Source organism: Bubalus bubalis, chromosome 8 (genome assembly GCF_019923935.1).
Source record: "Bubalus bubalis isolate 160015118507 breed Murrah chromosome 8, NDDB_SH_1, whole genome shotgun sequence".
Lineage (NCBI taxonomy): Eukaryota > Metazoa > Chordata > Mammalia > Artiodactyla > Bovidae > Bubalus > Bubalus bubalis.
Window position 1 is genome coordinate 76702591 of NC_059164.1, and position 16387 is coordinate 76718977.

General features: G+C 51.6%; 1 protein-coding gene across 1 annotated transcript; it reads left to right on the forward strand.

Moving 5' to 3' along the window:
* Window positions 1-934: 934 nt before the first annotated feature.
* On the forward strand, window positions 935-4685 carry MYL7 (myosin light chain 7). Its single transcript, XM_025291366.2, has 7 exons — window positions 935-2373; window positions 2603-2716; window positions 2907-2982; window positions 3233-3337; window positions 3750-3828; window positions 4035-4083; window positions 4509-4685. The coding sequence occupies exons 1-7, from the start codon at window positions 2371-2373 to the stop codon at window positions 4608-4610; spliced, it is 528 nt and encodes a 175-aa protein (XP_025147151.1). The 5' UTR covers window positions 935-2370; the 3' UTR covers window positions 4611-4685.
* The last annotated feature ends 11702 nt before the right edge of the window (window positions 4686-16387 follow it).

Here is a 16387-nt window from a genome sequence, read left to right on the forward strand (position 1 = left end):
GGGCCCGGGTTCCATCCCTGGTCTGGGAACTAGATCCCCCATGCCACAACTAAGAGTTTTCATGCTGCAACAGAAGATCCTGTGGGCTGCAGTTAAGACCCAGTGCAGCCAAATAAATATTTTTTTTAAAAGAAGTCACATGATTTCTGTGATCCTTTCAAGTTTACTCCTGAAAGAAATGCCTGTTTCACATCAGCCAAGCCTCAGGGCTAAGACCTTCTTACACACAAACCCAGTTACATATGAACATGTATTTGTAAGATTTTAACATACACTCCGGAGAAGGCAATGGCACCCCACTCCAGTACTCTTGCCTGGCAAATCCCATGGACAGAAGAGCTTGGAAGGCTGCAGTCCATGGGGTCGCTGAGGGTCGGACACGACTGAGCGACTTCACTTTCACTTTTCACTTTCATGCATTGGAGAAGGAAATGGCAACCCACTCCAGTGTTCTTGCCTGGAGAATCCCAGGGACGGGGGAGCCTGGTGGGCTGCCGTCTATGGGCTCGCACAGAGTCGGACACAACTGAATCGACTTAGCAGCAGCAGCAGCAGCAACATACACTCACTTTTTTTTTCAGGTTTTTGGATGTTGTTATCTTTTTTAATTTAATTTTTATTTTATGTTGGAGTAGTTGGACATGACTAAAGAGACTTAGCACATTGTTGATTTACAATGTTGTGTTAGTTTTAGGTATACAGAAAAGTGGTTCAGTTATACATATACATATATCCATTCTTTTTCAGATTATTTTCCCCTCTCAGTTATTACAGAATCCTGAGTAGAGTTCCCTTTGCTATACAGTAGGTCTTTGTAGATTATCTTATACATAGTAGGGCTTCCCCTGTGGCTCAGTGGTTAAAAAAATTCACCTGCAATGCAGGAGACATGGGTTCAATCCCTGGGTCAGGAAGATCTGCTGAAGGAGGGCATGGCAACCCACTGCAGTCTTCTTGCTTGGAGAATCCCATGGACAGAGGGGCCTGGTGGGCTACAGTCCATAGGGTCACACAGTCGGACACGACTGAAGTGACTGAGCACACATGCGTAGTGTGTATTACACTCACTTTTCAATGAGAGAAACCAGCAAATCTGGAATGACTATGTTGTTTCATTCAGTACTTAACCCAAAGTTGTGATTTTGAGTTTTCATGCCCTCCTTGAGATGCTGTCCCATTTTATGGTATGCCACATGTGGAATTACTTCTGATCTTTTTGGTTCTCTCAAGTCTAAATTATGCATTGGAAGTCTGTGCGAGCCTTTGATGACATCATTATCAGTACTAATGTACTCATGTCCCAGCATTCACCTGTTGGATCTCATGTTACCATAAATTATTTTCTAGGTGTACTTTATGTTGTGATTCAGGGCCCTGTATTGATTGTTTAAAATTCTCTATGGAGGTAGGTTATAGGTATAGCCTATGAATTTCATTTCAGGAGAGTAAAAGTGGTGTTACAAGATACTTGTTACACAAAAGAGACCTTGGGTCTGATGGATGAGAACCCTGCTCTCCTGGCTGGCCTCCCTGCATCCTCGCCTCAGTGGGCAGAGGGACAGCCATGGGCCCTCTCCTGTTCTGGGTTCAGGGGAGCCGCCAACCGCCCACTCTTCCTGCTCTGGCAGGTCTCCAGCCCCCCAGCCCCTCTCTGCCCTGGGCCCACAGGCAGCTGAGAGGCTGCTGCTCTGGCACAGTGGAGGGCGCCCAGGCCCCTCACTCTGTAGTGGAGCTCCACAAGAAGGGCTTGGGACCCACTTCCATGGGGGTCACAGGGGATGCTTGGGGTCCAGGCAGTGCTCCGTGCTCCAGCAGCATCACATGCAAGTTCTGGTTGGGGTAGCCATCAGCTCAGGGCTACCTTTTGCCCCTGGTCAGAGGGTCGAGAGGCCAGGGCCAAATGTCCTCACCTCGGGGAATCCCTGGGGGGGTCTCAGACCGGAGACCATCCTCAGAGCCTCTGACTGCCTTCCCAAGCCCAGTGGAGGCCTCAGGCCAGCCCCACCCCAGCTGTCCCTGTGGCCTGGGCTGGAACTGCAGAAGGACAGTCTGGTGAGGGTAACAGGGGCCCCTCATTCAGCCCTGGAGTGGCGAGAGCTGCAAGCCTGCTCTGCTCTCAGGAGGCAGTGCATTTCGCAGTGCCAAGACGGGCAGACACTGCATGTCACACGTCTGTCGGGGGCCTGAAGGTCGCTGGGAACGTGGCTGGAATCTGCTCAGGGGCCCTGTCTTCCCCCAGCCCAAGCAGAGGCTGCCAAGTTTGGGCCTATCCTCTCCTCCTGTCCTTATTTGGCGTTCCAGGTGATAAGGCTGAGACATAAAGGGGGCTGTGGGCCCCTCGAGGCAACCAGGCCGCTGCAGAGAGAGAGGATGGTGAGTGGCAAGTGGGGGACTCCAGGTCGGCAGCCTCCAAGGTGCTGTCCTCTGGGCTGGGGGTGTGGAGCCGGTACTTCTGTGCCTGTGCTGGGCCCAGAGAGGTGGTCTCCAGGGAGAGAAGCAGGACCCTGGGCCCCGGCTCTCCCGGGAATGTTCTGCGGTTGTCCATGGCAGGGAGTCTTTGGGGAGCTAGGGAGAGGACCCATCCCCACCTGTGGTGTTGCAGGCCAGCAGGAAGGCAGGGACCCGGGGCAAGGCTGCGGCCACCAAGCAGGCCCAGCGAGGCTCTTCCAACGTCTTTTCCATGTTCGAGCAAGCCCAGATCCAGGAGTTCAAGGAAGTGAGTGCCCCACTCCCACTAGCCTGGGCCCCATCTGGGGACCATGCCCCCAATACATCCCTTCCTCCCCGTAGATCAGGGGTCTTGGCCCCTGTCCTTGCTCCTCCCACCACCCAGGACCCCCTCACCTCCTGCCTTGCCTGGGGTGCGGGCTGCTCCCACTGGAGACTGTGGCCCCTCCACCTCACAGGCCTTCAGCTGCATCGACCAGAACCGTGACGGCATCATCTGCAAGTCGGACCTTAGAGAGACCTACTCCCAGCTCGGTGAGGGCACCCGTCTCCTGCCTGGCCCAGCCCCTCTCACACCAGGGACCCGGCTCAGAGCTGCTGCCTGGCCCGGCCTGTACTCCTGTCCTGGCTCACACCACCCACCCACCCCTAGAACACGTTCCTTCCACTTCACTTCCCCCACTCAGTGAGCGTTCTCTACCCTCGGTGGCTAGGATAGGGCAGGGGCAGCCCAGCCCTACTCAGGGACACTCAAGGGCCCTGTGTCCATCTAACACCCCCACAGGGAAGGTGAATGTTCCAGAAGAGGAGCTGGATGCCATGCTACAGGAAGGGAAGGGGCCCATCAACTTCACTGTCTTCCTCACACTGTTTGGGGAGAAGCTCAATGGTGAGCCAGGGGCAGGTCTGGAGTCCCTGGCTGGGCAGCAAGTGTGCACTCCACCTGGACCCGGCCTGAATCCCACCCAGAGCCAGTCCAGACCCCATCTGGCCCTTGCCCACCCAGAGGATGTGGGGCCCACCTCTGCATTCCATGAGCACCGATCACCCCAAGACTCAGGGCTGGGAAGTATGCCTTCGCTTTCACTCCCAAATCCCCAATCCCAACCTCCTGGCCAAGCCTGGCATTTCAGAAAGACAGCCAATCCCAGCGTCTCTGAGCCCAAAGGAGCACTTTGTATCGGGCACCCCCTCCCGGCTTTCTGTGATCTGGAAGGTTCCCTCCCACACTCTGGGTTCCTCCTCGGTGGGGCTGGGAAGCTGGCGGTGTGGGTGCTCACCTGGCTCCCTTGGCCTCCCAGGGACAGACCCTGAAGAGGCCATCCTGAGCGCCTTCCGCCTCTTTGACCCCAGTGGCAAAGGCGTGGTGAACAAGGATGAGTAAGTGGGACAATGGAGTGAGTGGCTGGGGGCACTGTGCCAGAAGCAGGGAGGGAGGGGTCCCCTTGTGAGGGTGGCCACCTGTCCTTTGGGGTCCTCTCTGCTTTTGGGGGGAGCTGACCATCTGGGCTGTGAGATTCTCCATCCCCTGCCCGTGCAGCCAGCCCCACCAGGCTCTCCCCACTGCTCCCCACTTATTCCCTCAGGTTCAAGCAGCTTCTCCTGACCCAGGCAGACAAGTTCTCTCCAGCTGAGGTGAGGATTCCGGGCTCCTTCAATCATTCCTCCTGGGCCCCTTCACAGGGCTCCACCCCACAGGGTCCAGGGGGTGGGGGCCTCAGTGACCCACTGTCCTTGTGGGCTTAGAGCCCAGCTTACTGGAGGAGGTGCTGCATCTGTTGGAATCTGGAGGGTGAAGGACGTGGAGTCAGAGGAGGTGTGCGAGCTCTGTGTGCAGAGGTTCAGGGGTGAGAGTGCAGTCAACCTGAGCATCTGAACAACAGCATCTTAGCAACACCGGAGGGAGGGCGGCTCTGTGGGCAGGGTGGGCCCTGTGACCCACCGCACCCCTCACTGCTGCCCCAACCTCTGCCTGAAAAGCTGAGGGGCAGTGCATGGCCCCAGGGGCAGGGCGAAGGTCACAGGCCTCTGTCAGATCACTCTGACCAGCGCCTCCGCAGGTGGAGCAAATGTTCGCCCTGACACCCATGGACCTGGCAGGGAACATCGACTATAAGTCCCTGTGCTACATCATCACCCATGGGGACGAGAAGGAGGAGTGAGCCCGAGGTGCCAGCGACTGGGACTTAGGGCCAGGCCTGTGGGGACACCTCAATAAACGCTATTTCCGAATTAGATCTCAGTGGTGGCCTGTCTGTGGCAGATGGGGTGGGGGCGCCTAGGTGAGCTGAAGGGCCAATGCAGAGATTGCTGTGAGAACCAGCCTGGCCCTTGCCAGCCCCCTGCATGCACCCCACACTGCCCTGTGACCTATGAACCCTGATGTGCCCAGGTTACAGATGAGGACACTGAGGCCTGCGAGGGTGGGCATGGCACCCAAGGCCACTCCTCTAGGAGAGGAAATGGGGCCTTTATGCTCATCTCCACCAGGCCCAGAATGAGCTACATGACGTTTCTCTGCTCAGCAAACATCTGCCAACGGCCCAGGGACTCTGCCCTCTTGGGAACCCCCTCCCCCTCACAGCCCCCATCTTTGCACCCAGGCTCAGGTGGGCCTCTCTGCACACGCATGTGGTGTGCTGGGCCCTGTGTGAAAGGCACTGAGGGACCCATGTGAAAACACAAGTGAGGCGCCCTGACACCAACGGAGGGGCTGGAGCACACACAGGCGCTAAGGAAAGTACTCTGAAACTGGCCTCATGCCTCCGGATGAAAAGATGAGGCTGCTGGAGAGAGGAGAGGGTTTCTCTGGAGGGAATTGTGCGTGTTCGTCCCCCACCTCACCTGCAGAAACCAGGAGCTGGGGGCACCCATCCTCATCATAGGAACAGGAAGGGCAGCAGGGCAACCTCCAGAGTGTCAGCAGCAGAGAGGGGGAGAGGAGAGGGCAGGAGGGTGCAGAGGGGAGGGCAAGACCTAGAACACAGGAAAGCCTTCTTCACCTGACGCCTTCCCACCTCCAAGCCCTGATGCAGTACCCCGCCCCCACTACAGGTTGGGGAGGTGGGAGGAGGTGAGGGAGAAGGGAGAGCTGACCACAGTCCCTCCAGAAGGCAAACGAGGAAAAGCAACTCACCCGAGAGGTGTTCAATTTTGATGTTTACCTGGGACTTGGCAAGTTTAATTCCTACATTGAGACTTCAGATATAAAGTTATCAGTGGTGTTCTCTATTGCTTATTTGTGATCACAGAAGTTGTGGCACTGCTTGAATCTTCATCAGGGAGCAAGCAAACTCTCCCTCCCAGCATGCTTGCTGTGAAGATGTGTGAATAAGATCAAGCAGGTGTTATGAGTTTAGCTCATGAGTTCTGATTTTTCATCAAACTGATTTCAAGAAGTGGGGGATGGGGACTTCCCTGGTAATCTAATGGCTAAGACTCAGTGCTCCCAATGTATGGGGCCTGGGTTTGATCCCTTGTCAGGGAACTAGAGCCCAGATGCCCCAGCTAAAGATACAGCATGCTGCAACGAAGACCCGGTGCAACCAAATAAATAAAAATAAATATTAAAAAAAAGAAGTAAGGGATGATTTAATAATTCAAGCCTCTACAAGGAAAAGTTGTGAGAGACTCTGAAACAGACCAAAAAATCATAGATGTGTGAACAAAGAAAAAAAAGTGTCATTCACCACCCAGTTCTACAAGGGTTAACTCACAACCCACAGCAGTCACCCACCATCTGGATGGAAACAGAAGGAAGCACTCTGTGCTTTGGATAAGCAGGCCCCTAGATAGTTAGATGCATATCTCAGGAAGGATTCCAATGACCCCAGAGTCATCTCTTCCCATACATGGAAAAACCCTAAAATCATTACCATGAGATGTCTGTTCTTTGTGACTAGCAGTACTCTTTTACCATGATGTATGCTTGACTGCAGGTGTTTTCTAGCAAAAAAAAAAAAAAAAAAAAAATCACATATAAACTGGCCTCTCCCTTTCCTCTTCCAAGCAGTTCCTCAGAGCTAACTGAGTAGCCATCTCTCAGGCTAGAGTCCTCGGTGAGACCCGCAGGAGGGCCTGGAGCCAGGGCCAGCCCACTGTGCTGCTCAGTCCCCTGTGTTTTGAGTGCACGCAGAGATGGCTGTAGAGGCAAATGCAAGTTAAAAATGAGAAGATGTTAATACTCCCTGATGCAGAGAAAGTAAGCACTTTTCTCCTCCCTCTTCTTAGAGCATTTCCTTTAGAAAACCTGTAAGTTCTTTCCCTTCCTTTTGTGTGTGTGTGTGTGTAAATCTGTTTAAAAGCTAAATCAGCCTCTCGCCAGTCTGACAACCCTGAAATATTTCCCAAGGACCTGGGGACATCTCTCTGAAGAGAGTAGCACCTTCCTTGCCCAGTTATCCTGGGACGCAGGAGCCTGACTACCAGGGCCGACTTGTAAGCGTACTTCCAGTTGTAAAGAGATGAAAGTTTGCCTTTCCTCCAGATAAGGCAATCAGCAAACAAAGGTGCTCCCCCCTAGTCCCAGTGGGGCCGGGGGTGGGTGGGGGTGAGCTATGTGACAGGGCTGGTTTCTGTTTCTCTGGGGGACGGATGGGTTGAACTGCCTTGAAAGGTGAGGGACTACTTCCTGCTCTGATGTCTCTGTGATGAGCACAGGGCTGGGCTCAGTGGTTGCTCAGGACCATATTGTCCTTTCTTGTGACTTTGGTAGAGAGGTTTTCTGGATTGGCAAGATGTTTTGTTTGAATTATCTCCTCAGCTTGGTCCCATGCCACCAGAGCCTCGGCCTGGATGGTGGGGGTGGAGGTGGATGGGGTGGGAGTTGGGGGCAGAGTGGCCTCGCCAGCCTGGCTGGGTGGGCAGTGTGGATCCAGGCCTCTGTTCACTGTATTTTCTAAATTTATCCTGAGGCTGTTCAGCCCCCAATCCGGGCCTCGGTCCCTGCCCTGCCCCCACTCCATCTTGGAGGCAGTGTTCACATTCTTTCTTTCTTTAGCTATTTTAACACCACAGATAAAGACCAGCTCTGGCATGAGAAATCTGTGATCTGTCTGCTTCTGCAGAAGATGTGGCCTGTCCGGAGGATTAGCTGACAGGGTCTGATGGCTGTCACGGTCCCCAGCCCACCTTGCCCATCCTCTGCTCCAGGCCTCTCCCAGCAGGCTGAGAGAGGATCTGAGAGATGGTGGTGTTGGCGCTTTGCTCTGATTTCACTGTGACAAGAATACAGTGATCCTGGAGAGACTAGTCAATAATAGGTCTAAATATGTTACAGAGTCCAGGCTCTCTCTGTTTGCCACACAATAGGCCAATAAATCCAAAATGAGGTTTGGGGACAAGGAGGGGACTTTATTCAGTCTCAGCTGGCTGGCTGAGAATATGGCAGGCTGTTGCCGCTGCTGCTAAGTCACTTCAGTCGTGTCCGACTCTGTTTGACCCCATAGATGGAAGCCCACCAGGCTCCCCCATCCCTGGGATTCTCCAGGCAAGAACACTGGAGTGGGTTGCCATTTCCTTCTCCAATGCATGAAAGTGAAAAGTGAAAGGGAAGTCGCTCAGTCATGTCCAACTCTTAGCGACCCCATGGACTACAGCCTACCAGGCTCCTCCATCCATGGGATTTTCCAGGCAAGAGTACTGGAGTGGGGTGCCATTGCCTTCTCCAATATGGCAGGCTAGTGCCTCAAACTAGCCATTTTTGGGGGGCCTGGATGCCAGGTTCTTTTATGGATCTGAGATGGGGGGAGGTGAGGAAACAAAGTAAAAAGACTATTCAATCCTTACTTGCCCTAGAACGGCAAGCCTCAGGTAGGAGGATGTGTTTGTTTTGCTTCTGTACAGTCATTTCAAGGGTGGTGTGAAATGGAATATCTCCTGTCATATCAGCAAAGACGCTACATTTATCTGTGACTGACCTCCCCACATGTGTATTTCTGGGCTGTGCTGGTAAGCAGCAAATGAGGGGCCACTACAGCCCTTGACTTTGTTTTTCTGGTTAAATGTGCAGCTGGAGGAACATGCAGATGGCTTGGGGTAGACTGGTACCCCAGACAGTCCACAGGTGCTGTCTGCACAGATGACAATTTCCTAGCAGCAATGAGAGGAGGGACAGAGAGAGCCTTGAAAGGGCGGTAAGTTGGAGGAGTTGCTGTCTGCCTTGAGATGACAGAGCCCCTAGCAGCCACATAGCTCATCCGCTCACCACAGTGGAGCGATCACACCACAGTCAAGGCCTTCTGAATGTCATGTTCGGGCAGAGCTGCTCCTATCAGGAGACCAAGTTATTTTCTCCAATCAGAAATCTGGGCTGGCTTATGGTTTGTTGGCCTCAAGCAGCCTGTGGTTCTGTCCTCACTTTCTTGGAACCCAGAAGTCACTGTGTTGAGATAAAGCCCAGGATAAAGATCACATGAGAGGGAGATCTGACCCTTGGCCAACCCACCCAAGGCTGGAGTTTGAACTGAGATGTTTGGACCCCCCAGTTCCTCTGATCGGCTCCTCTGATGGGGGACACAGGACACAGAGGTGCCCAGAGTCCAGGCTGGAGGGAACTGAGCCAGAAGGTGTTGGAACAGCTCTGGCCATCATCCGTGCTGTGCCCAGCCCCTCACAGATCCCGCATCTGGCCTCTTTGGGCTTCAGGCCCCAGCACAGGTGTCACGTCCCTAGGAAGCCCTCTCCCGATGCGGGTCTGGGCCATGCTCCACCTAGAGTTCATCCAGCCCACCCTGAGATCGGCCCAGCTTCCCAACTTCAGCACCACAAGGGCAGATGAGAGTTATCCCACCCAGAGCACCAAGTGTGGCATGTAGCAGGTGCTCAGGGAATGTTTCATGAACAGTTAAGGTGATACTATGAGTCTCCAGACTCTGGAGCCTGAGACCAGGAGGCTCTGTAGACTCTGTGGGTACATGCGGGGCGGGGTCTCTGGTTTCTCTCCAGCAAGGCTTTGGCTGCAGGTGAGGGCACAGAGGAAAGAGGCAGGCATTGTGGCTTTGGGGAGAGGGGAAAGCTCTTCTGCTTCCTGCACCCCCAGCTCTGCCACCTGCTGCCCTTCAGTGCCTGTCTGCCCCACCCCAGGGCTCTGGAACAGGCTCTGACTTCCCACCTGCCAATTTGTCTCGGCCCTGCCTGTCCTCACAAGATGCTCTGCTGACGTGCTGAGACACCCAGGTCCAAAATAGAACCTTATCACCCCTGCCTGCCCTGCTCTGCCGTCAGCAACACTTCCCCCATCTTCCTCCTGGGACCCCCTCCTTAATGCTCCACTTCCTCCCCCTCCCCTACTAGGCTGCCCTCCCCAGAGCCACCCCAGGCCCCAGTGAAGTGTCCCGGTCAGTCCACCTGCCCTCTCCAGGCACTGCCTAGCCTGAGCCACACTGAGGTCCCGCTGGGTTATATCCAGAGCCTCTACCTGCTGTGGCCCCCTTAGGAGATGGGGACTTTGCCTCCACCCAGGCAACTGGACTGGGGTGGCTATTGTTCCCAGAGGGACACAGACCAGAGGCAGACGGTCTGTGGGGGAGAGAAAGGTATGGGATCGGACAGGGGCAGAGACACAAGCCCTGAGGCCAAGTGACAGACAGGAGGGGGGCCGCCCATCCTGTCCATTGTCCCGTGGGGCTTTCCCCTGTGATGAGACCTAGCTTGTGCTTAATCTGCCTCCAGCTGGTTCCCATGACTTGTGATCAGGACCCAGGTCCCCACTTCAGGCCTGATTCTGGAAAGTAGACCAGCCTTATAGTCTCCCCTGCACATTCCCCACACCCCCATTCAGAATGCCTCCTTCCAAGCCAGCCTCATCTTGCTCTCACCCATGTCACCCCTCGAGGGACTTCCACAGCTCCAACTCCAGCTGCCGGTCTAACCTGACCCCTGGACCCTCCCCACAGATGCTCACAGCTTTCTGCTTCCATACTGTAAGGAGGTGCCCTGCAGTGGACAGGGATCATCTACCAGGTCAGTGCTTGTCCATGTTCCCAAAGCACTGTTTCCCATGGGGAGTAACTTCTCTCAGACTGTGTGGCTCTGATGCGGGTAGTTCCTAGTAACCAACCCTACAGAGACGTGGGGGCTCAGACCTCTTCTACACAGCAGGCAGCGGGCACTTGCCAGCCAGCTAGACTACCTCTCCCAGACTGTTTTGTGAGCGAGTAAATCCAAGGGAAGAGGGAACTCTGGAGGCTATCCATCCCAGGGCTGGCATCAGATCAGAGAATTCCAGATAGGAGACGGTTGCAGTGCTCCCAGCTCTATGGCTCTCCTGTGGGCCCTGTCTGCTTGCAAACCTGTCCTCCAACCTCCCACCAATGCTGTGTATCCCTGATATCCAGGTAATCAACTACCTTAGGTTTAAGTTGGCCATGACCACATGATACACTGAACTGCAGCTGACTCTGCCCGACTTCAGCACTTTTCAAGTGCTGAAGTCTTTCAAGCCTCAGTCCCCTTCAGGGTATATTATCCCACAGCCATGAGGATGGCCACCATCTTGGTCTTATGTCCACCATGTCTTGAGCCAGGTTTCTCATGACCAAAGAATGGCTGAAAGCATCCTGGTTTTCAGAGTCCCCTACCTCATCTCCAAGATTTCCCTGTCTGGGTCCTCTACCTCCAGGCTTACTGGCCCTGGTCCACTGCACCTTGACCTTTGCTTTGACTCTTCCTCCTGCTCATTCTGCTCCACTATGGCTCCCAAGCTGCCCTGACCAGTGATGTGGCTCCGTCCTACACACCCTGCCACAGGGCTTAGACATCAAACCAGCCTGCCTCCTACTGTGGCCTCTAAGTGACACTCCTGTCTTCCTGGGGAAGCTGAGGGCCACCCAGTCTGCCAGGTGTGTATCCAGTTCTGCTCCACTTCATACTAATCACATAAAAAAAATGTTTCAAACAATGGTGATAACTTGTCTTCATTTCATGCTAATTTACAAACTTATCATTGGGCCTATGGAAGAAACAACTTTTAGAAACTCAAGAATCACTGTCAACAAATTCAATCTTTGTCTTAGGCCATATAGGAAACTGAAAGAAAGTGAAAGTGAAGTTGCTCAGTCGTGTCGGACTCTTTGCAACCGCATGGACTGTAGCCTACCAGACATCTCCATCCAGGGGATTTTCCAGGCAAGAGTACCAGAGTGGGTTGCCATTTCCTTCTCCATAAGGAAACTAAGAATGTTCGTATAGTGTTCAAATAGTTACTGATTTTGCTTGCTTGATTTCTAGTGTCTACTCACACTGCTGAGTCCTTTTGTGCATCCAAGGACACCATCAACAGAGTAAAAGGCCACCCACGGAATGGAAGAAAACATTTGCAAATCACATATTTAATAAGGAATTCACATCTGGAATATATAAAGAAATCCTAAAACTCAACAAAAACACAACTCAATTTAAAAAATGGAAGATACAGGAATGAAAATTTCTTTTTTAAAAATTAATTTATTTTAATTGAAGAATAATTACAATACTGTGATTTTTTTTGCCATACATCGACATGAATCAGCCAACAAGCACATGAAAAAATGTGCAATGTCACTAATCAATAGGGAAATGCAAATCAAGACCACAAGGAGATACCATGTCACATCCGTTAGGATGGCTTCTTGTTGTTGTTATTCAGTCGCTCAGTAGTGTCCAGCTCTTTGTGACCCCATGGACTGCAGCACATCAGGCTTCCCTGTCCTTTACCATCTCCCGGAGCTTACTCAAACTCATGTCCATCGAGTCAGTGATGTCATCCAACCATCTTGTCCTCTGTCATCCCCTTCTCCCCATGCCTTCAATCTTTCCCAGCATCATGGTCTTTTCTGATGAGTCAGTTCTTTTCATCAGGTGGCCAAAGTATTGGAGCTTCAGCTTCTGATCTAACTCTCATGACTACTGGAAAAACCATAGCTTTGACTACATGGATCTTTGTCAGCAATAATTTCTCTGCTTATTAATACACTGTATACGTTGGTCACAGCTTTTCTTCCAAGGAGAAAAAGTCTGCTATCCAAAAAAGCCAGAAAACAAGTGTTGGTAAGGATATAGAAAAACTGGAGAAACTGGAACTCTTGTGTATTCTTAGTATGATTGCAAAGTGGTAGAGCTGCTGTGGAAAATAGTATGATGGTTCCTCAGAAAACTAAACAGAATTACCATTTAATCCAATTATTCTACTTCTGGACATATACCAAAAGGAATTGAAAGCAGGACCTAAAACAGATATTTGTATGCCCCTGTTCCTAGCAGCATTGCTCACAATAGCCAAAAGATGAAAACAACCCAAATCAATGTCTATCAACGGATAAATAAACAAAATGTGTTATACACATGCTGCTGCTACTGCTAAGTCACTTCAGTCGTGTCCGACTCTGTGCGACCCCATAGTCGGCAGCCCACCAGGCTCCCCCGTCCCTGGGATTCTCCAGGCAAGAACACTGGAGTGGGTTGCCATTTCCTTCTCCAATGCATGAAAGTGAAAAGTGAAAGTGAAGTCGCTCAGTCGTGTCCGACTCTCAGCGACCCCATGGACTGCAGCCTTCCAAGCTCCTCCATCTATGGGATTTTCCAGGCAAGAGTACTGGAGTGGGGTGCCATTGAAGTATTATTTGTCCATAAAAGGGATGAAATTCTGACAGGTTCTACAACATGATATACCATGAAGGTATTTTAATTGAAATAAGCCAGCTACAAAAAAGACAAATATTGTTAATTTCCACTTATATGAGGAATAGGCAAATTCACAAAGACAGAAAGTAGATTAGAGATTAACACGGGCTGGGGTTGAGGGAATGGAGAGTTATTGTTTAATGGATACAGAGATTCAGTTTGGGATCAAGAAAAACCTGGAGACGGACAGTGGTGATGGTTGCATATACTTAATGACATATACTTATGCCAATAAACTTGGATGGCATTATCAACTCAATGTACATGAGTTTGAGCAAACTCCAGGAGATAGTGAAGGACAGGGAGGCCTGGCGTGCTGCAGTCTATGGGGTTGCAGAGTCGGACATGACTAAGCGACAGAAAAACAAAAACATCAAATAAACTGCATGCTTCATAATGGCTAAAATGCTGTTTTATATTATGTTTCACCACAATTAAAAACATTTTAAAAAATAAAAACACACTAATGAGCATCACAGAAAGCCCTGTCCCTATAATGTCATTCCACCCAGGCCTTGCTTTCAGTGGAAACGAGACTTACTTTGAGAGGCCCAATCCCAAAGACACTGTTTCTGTTAAGCCTTTAAGGAGACTTCTGCTCTTTTATGTACCTACATACTCCATTAAAATTTTTTTTCATTTATTTGATTACACTGGGTCTTAGCTGTGGTACAATGGATCTTTGATCTTTGCTGTAGCATGCAGGATCTTTAGTCATTGTATGCAAAATCTTAGTTGTGGCATGTGGGTTCTAGTTACCAGACCAGGGAATGGAATCCGGGCCCCCTGCATTGGAGTGCAGAGTCTTAGCCAGTGGACAACCAGGGAAGTCCTTACATAATTCATTTAAGAACATGCTTGGTTTCACGTTCAGAAAACTCAAAGTGGAGAAAACAAATAAGGGTTCCTTTGTTAAAGTGAAATAAGTTAGCAATTGCTGGTCCTGATCCAGTAGCTAAGTGGTATACGGGTTGGCATCTTTGGTAGGACACTGCCAGGAACTCTATTCATTACAGAAAGAAGGAGGAAAGGGAGTAGGCTGTGGTTCTCCTCCTCCTTCTTTTTTTTTTTTTTTTTAACCCAAGAGAAATTTATTTTCTCATAGTTTTGGAAGCTAGAAGTCAGATCAGGATGCCAGCACACTTGGGTTCTATGAAGACTTCCCTGTTTATAGAGAAAGTACTGTGTGCTCAGATGACCTCTTGGTGTTCATGTGGTAAGGAGAGAGAAAGCTCTCTGATGTCTCTTCTTTTTTAAACTTTTATTTTGTATTGGGGCACAGCTGATTAACAATGTTGTGATTGGTTCAGATGAACAGCAAAGGGACTCAGCCAAACAAATACATATACCCAGTCTCCCCCCAAACTCCCCTCCCCTCCAGGCCTGTGCTTTTCCTTTTTATCACAAAACCAGATTTCTCAGAAGCCCAACCTGCCTCCGCACGCAGCACACCCCCCACCCCAACCATCCTTGCCAGACTTCCCCTATGTCTCTGCCAGGTCTGATCTCACCATCACCAATAACTGCCAGGGAGGCCTAAAAAGTCAATACTTTAGCCCTTCCATCCTTGCAGACAGCCAGGGGAAGACAGTTGGGAAGTGCAAGCCACCCATGGAACTATACCCACTTGTCCATCCCCCCTTTCCCAGCCACCATCATTCCTACTGTGGCTGTTGTCTCAGGGTCTCTCCCAGACCCCCTTAGCTGCCCCAACTGTGTGCCTGACACAGGCCTTCCAGGAGCAGAGCTCAGTGGAGAGGCTACCCAGCTTCATGTCTGAGCAAGATAATCAGGCAGGTTGGTTCCAATTTTGGTCTGGGTTACCTGGCTGTGTGACCTTGTGCAACTGTGAATCTTTCTGTAAAATGGAAATTCTAGGACCTGCCTTACCCTTAAGACACTTAGTATATACTATGCACCCAAAAAGTGCTCATCTATTTATATTTATTTATACCTTATAAATATAAGAAAATCTGGGAGTCTCTACATGCCAAGCACTGCGGTAAGTGAACGAGACTAGGTTTCCACACATCCTCTGAGGGCAAACTTATCCAGTTCAGTCTAATTGGATGTTTGACAAATGCCTAATTAAATGACAGGGGCAAAATGAAGTAATGGGTAATTAGATGGGAAGTTCAGCTGACCTGCACAAGAGGAGGGCCAGAACACATACATGTTAGGGCAAAGAGTCAGGCTGCCTGGGGGTGAATCCTGGTTGTTACTCACATGGTGAATCCTGCCATGTGACCTGTGCCTCAGTTTGCGCATTTTCAAAGCGTTATTTGAGGATTAGTTGAATTAATTTAAAACAGTGTCAGGTCCACAGAAAGGGCTTTTATGTGTTATCTTTATTACCCGCTGCTGCTGCTGCTGCTAAGTCGCTTCAGTCTTGTCCGACTCTGTGCGACCCCATAGACAGCAGCCCACCAGGCTCCCCCGTCCCTGGGATTCTCCAGGCAAGAACACTGGAGTGGGTTGCCATTTCCTACTTTGTTCCAAAGACAAGACCGGTACTTGGGAAACAGATGCAGAGTGAACCAGAAAGGCCTGAGACTGAATCCCGGCTCTGGTTGAAGCCAATAGGAAACTTCATGAGGAAGGGCCACTAGGGCTCGTTTAGGAATTCTGTGTATTGGTGGAGATGCAGAAAAGAGCCCCCATGAAGTGGGGGATGGCATGGGAAAGTCTTGGTGGGTAGGCAGGAGTGAGAAAGATGAGGGGCAGTGAGGACAACAGAGACTGAGCAGTGTTGGGCGGAGGCTGGGAGGCCTGTTAACCCTGTGCGTAGGGCCTTAGACAGCCAGTTTCCCTAGTCCTGACCGTAACTCTAAGCCCTCTCCCGACTTCCAGTATCCCAGTGCCCCACCTACTCCTCGGGCCTGCGGCGGAGTAATCGCTGCAACCATTGGCCTCAGTCCGCCCACCCTGTTGTCAGCAGTGCCCACGGCAGAGGCGGGCACCCAGAGGGGTCCTGTGGTGGCGCAAAGAGCGCCAGTTCTCGAGAATGCGAGGTGACTAGTCGGACGAAGGGCCGGGGTCTGTACGACAGTGCGCACAAGCATGCGCACGGGTCCCTAGCCACTGGCCCCCCTCCCCCCCCCTCGTTGCCCAGCAACCCGTGGGGCGTAACCCTGCGCACGCGCAGGGCTAAGGGGCGGAGTACGTGTCTTGGCTTGCGCAGTGAACGTGCGGATTGGCGGGGGGGCGGGGCGAGACGGTGGGCGGGCCCCGCAGTGATTAGCATAATAAACCGCTCGGTGACTAATGAGATACAGCAAGG

Bases quoted from the DNA above. Each gene is read 5' to 3' on its own strand.
- MYL7 (XM_025291366.2), top strand. The intron at 2,717-2,906 runs GTGAGTGCCCCA...TCCACCTCACAG, and splicing joins AGATCCAGGAGTTCAAGGAA to GCCTTCAGCTGCATCGACCA. The intron at 2,983-3,232 runs GTGAGGGCACCC...ACACCCCCACAG, and splicing joins AGAGACCTACTCCCAGCTCG to GGAAGGTGAATGTTCCAGAA.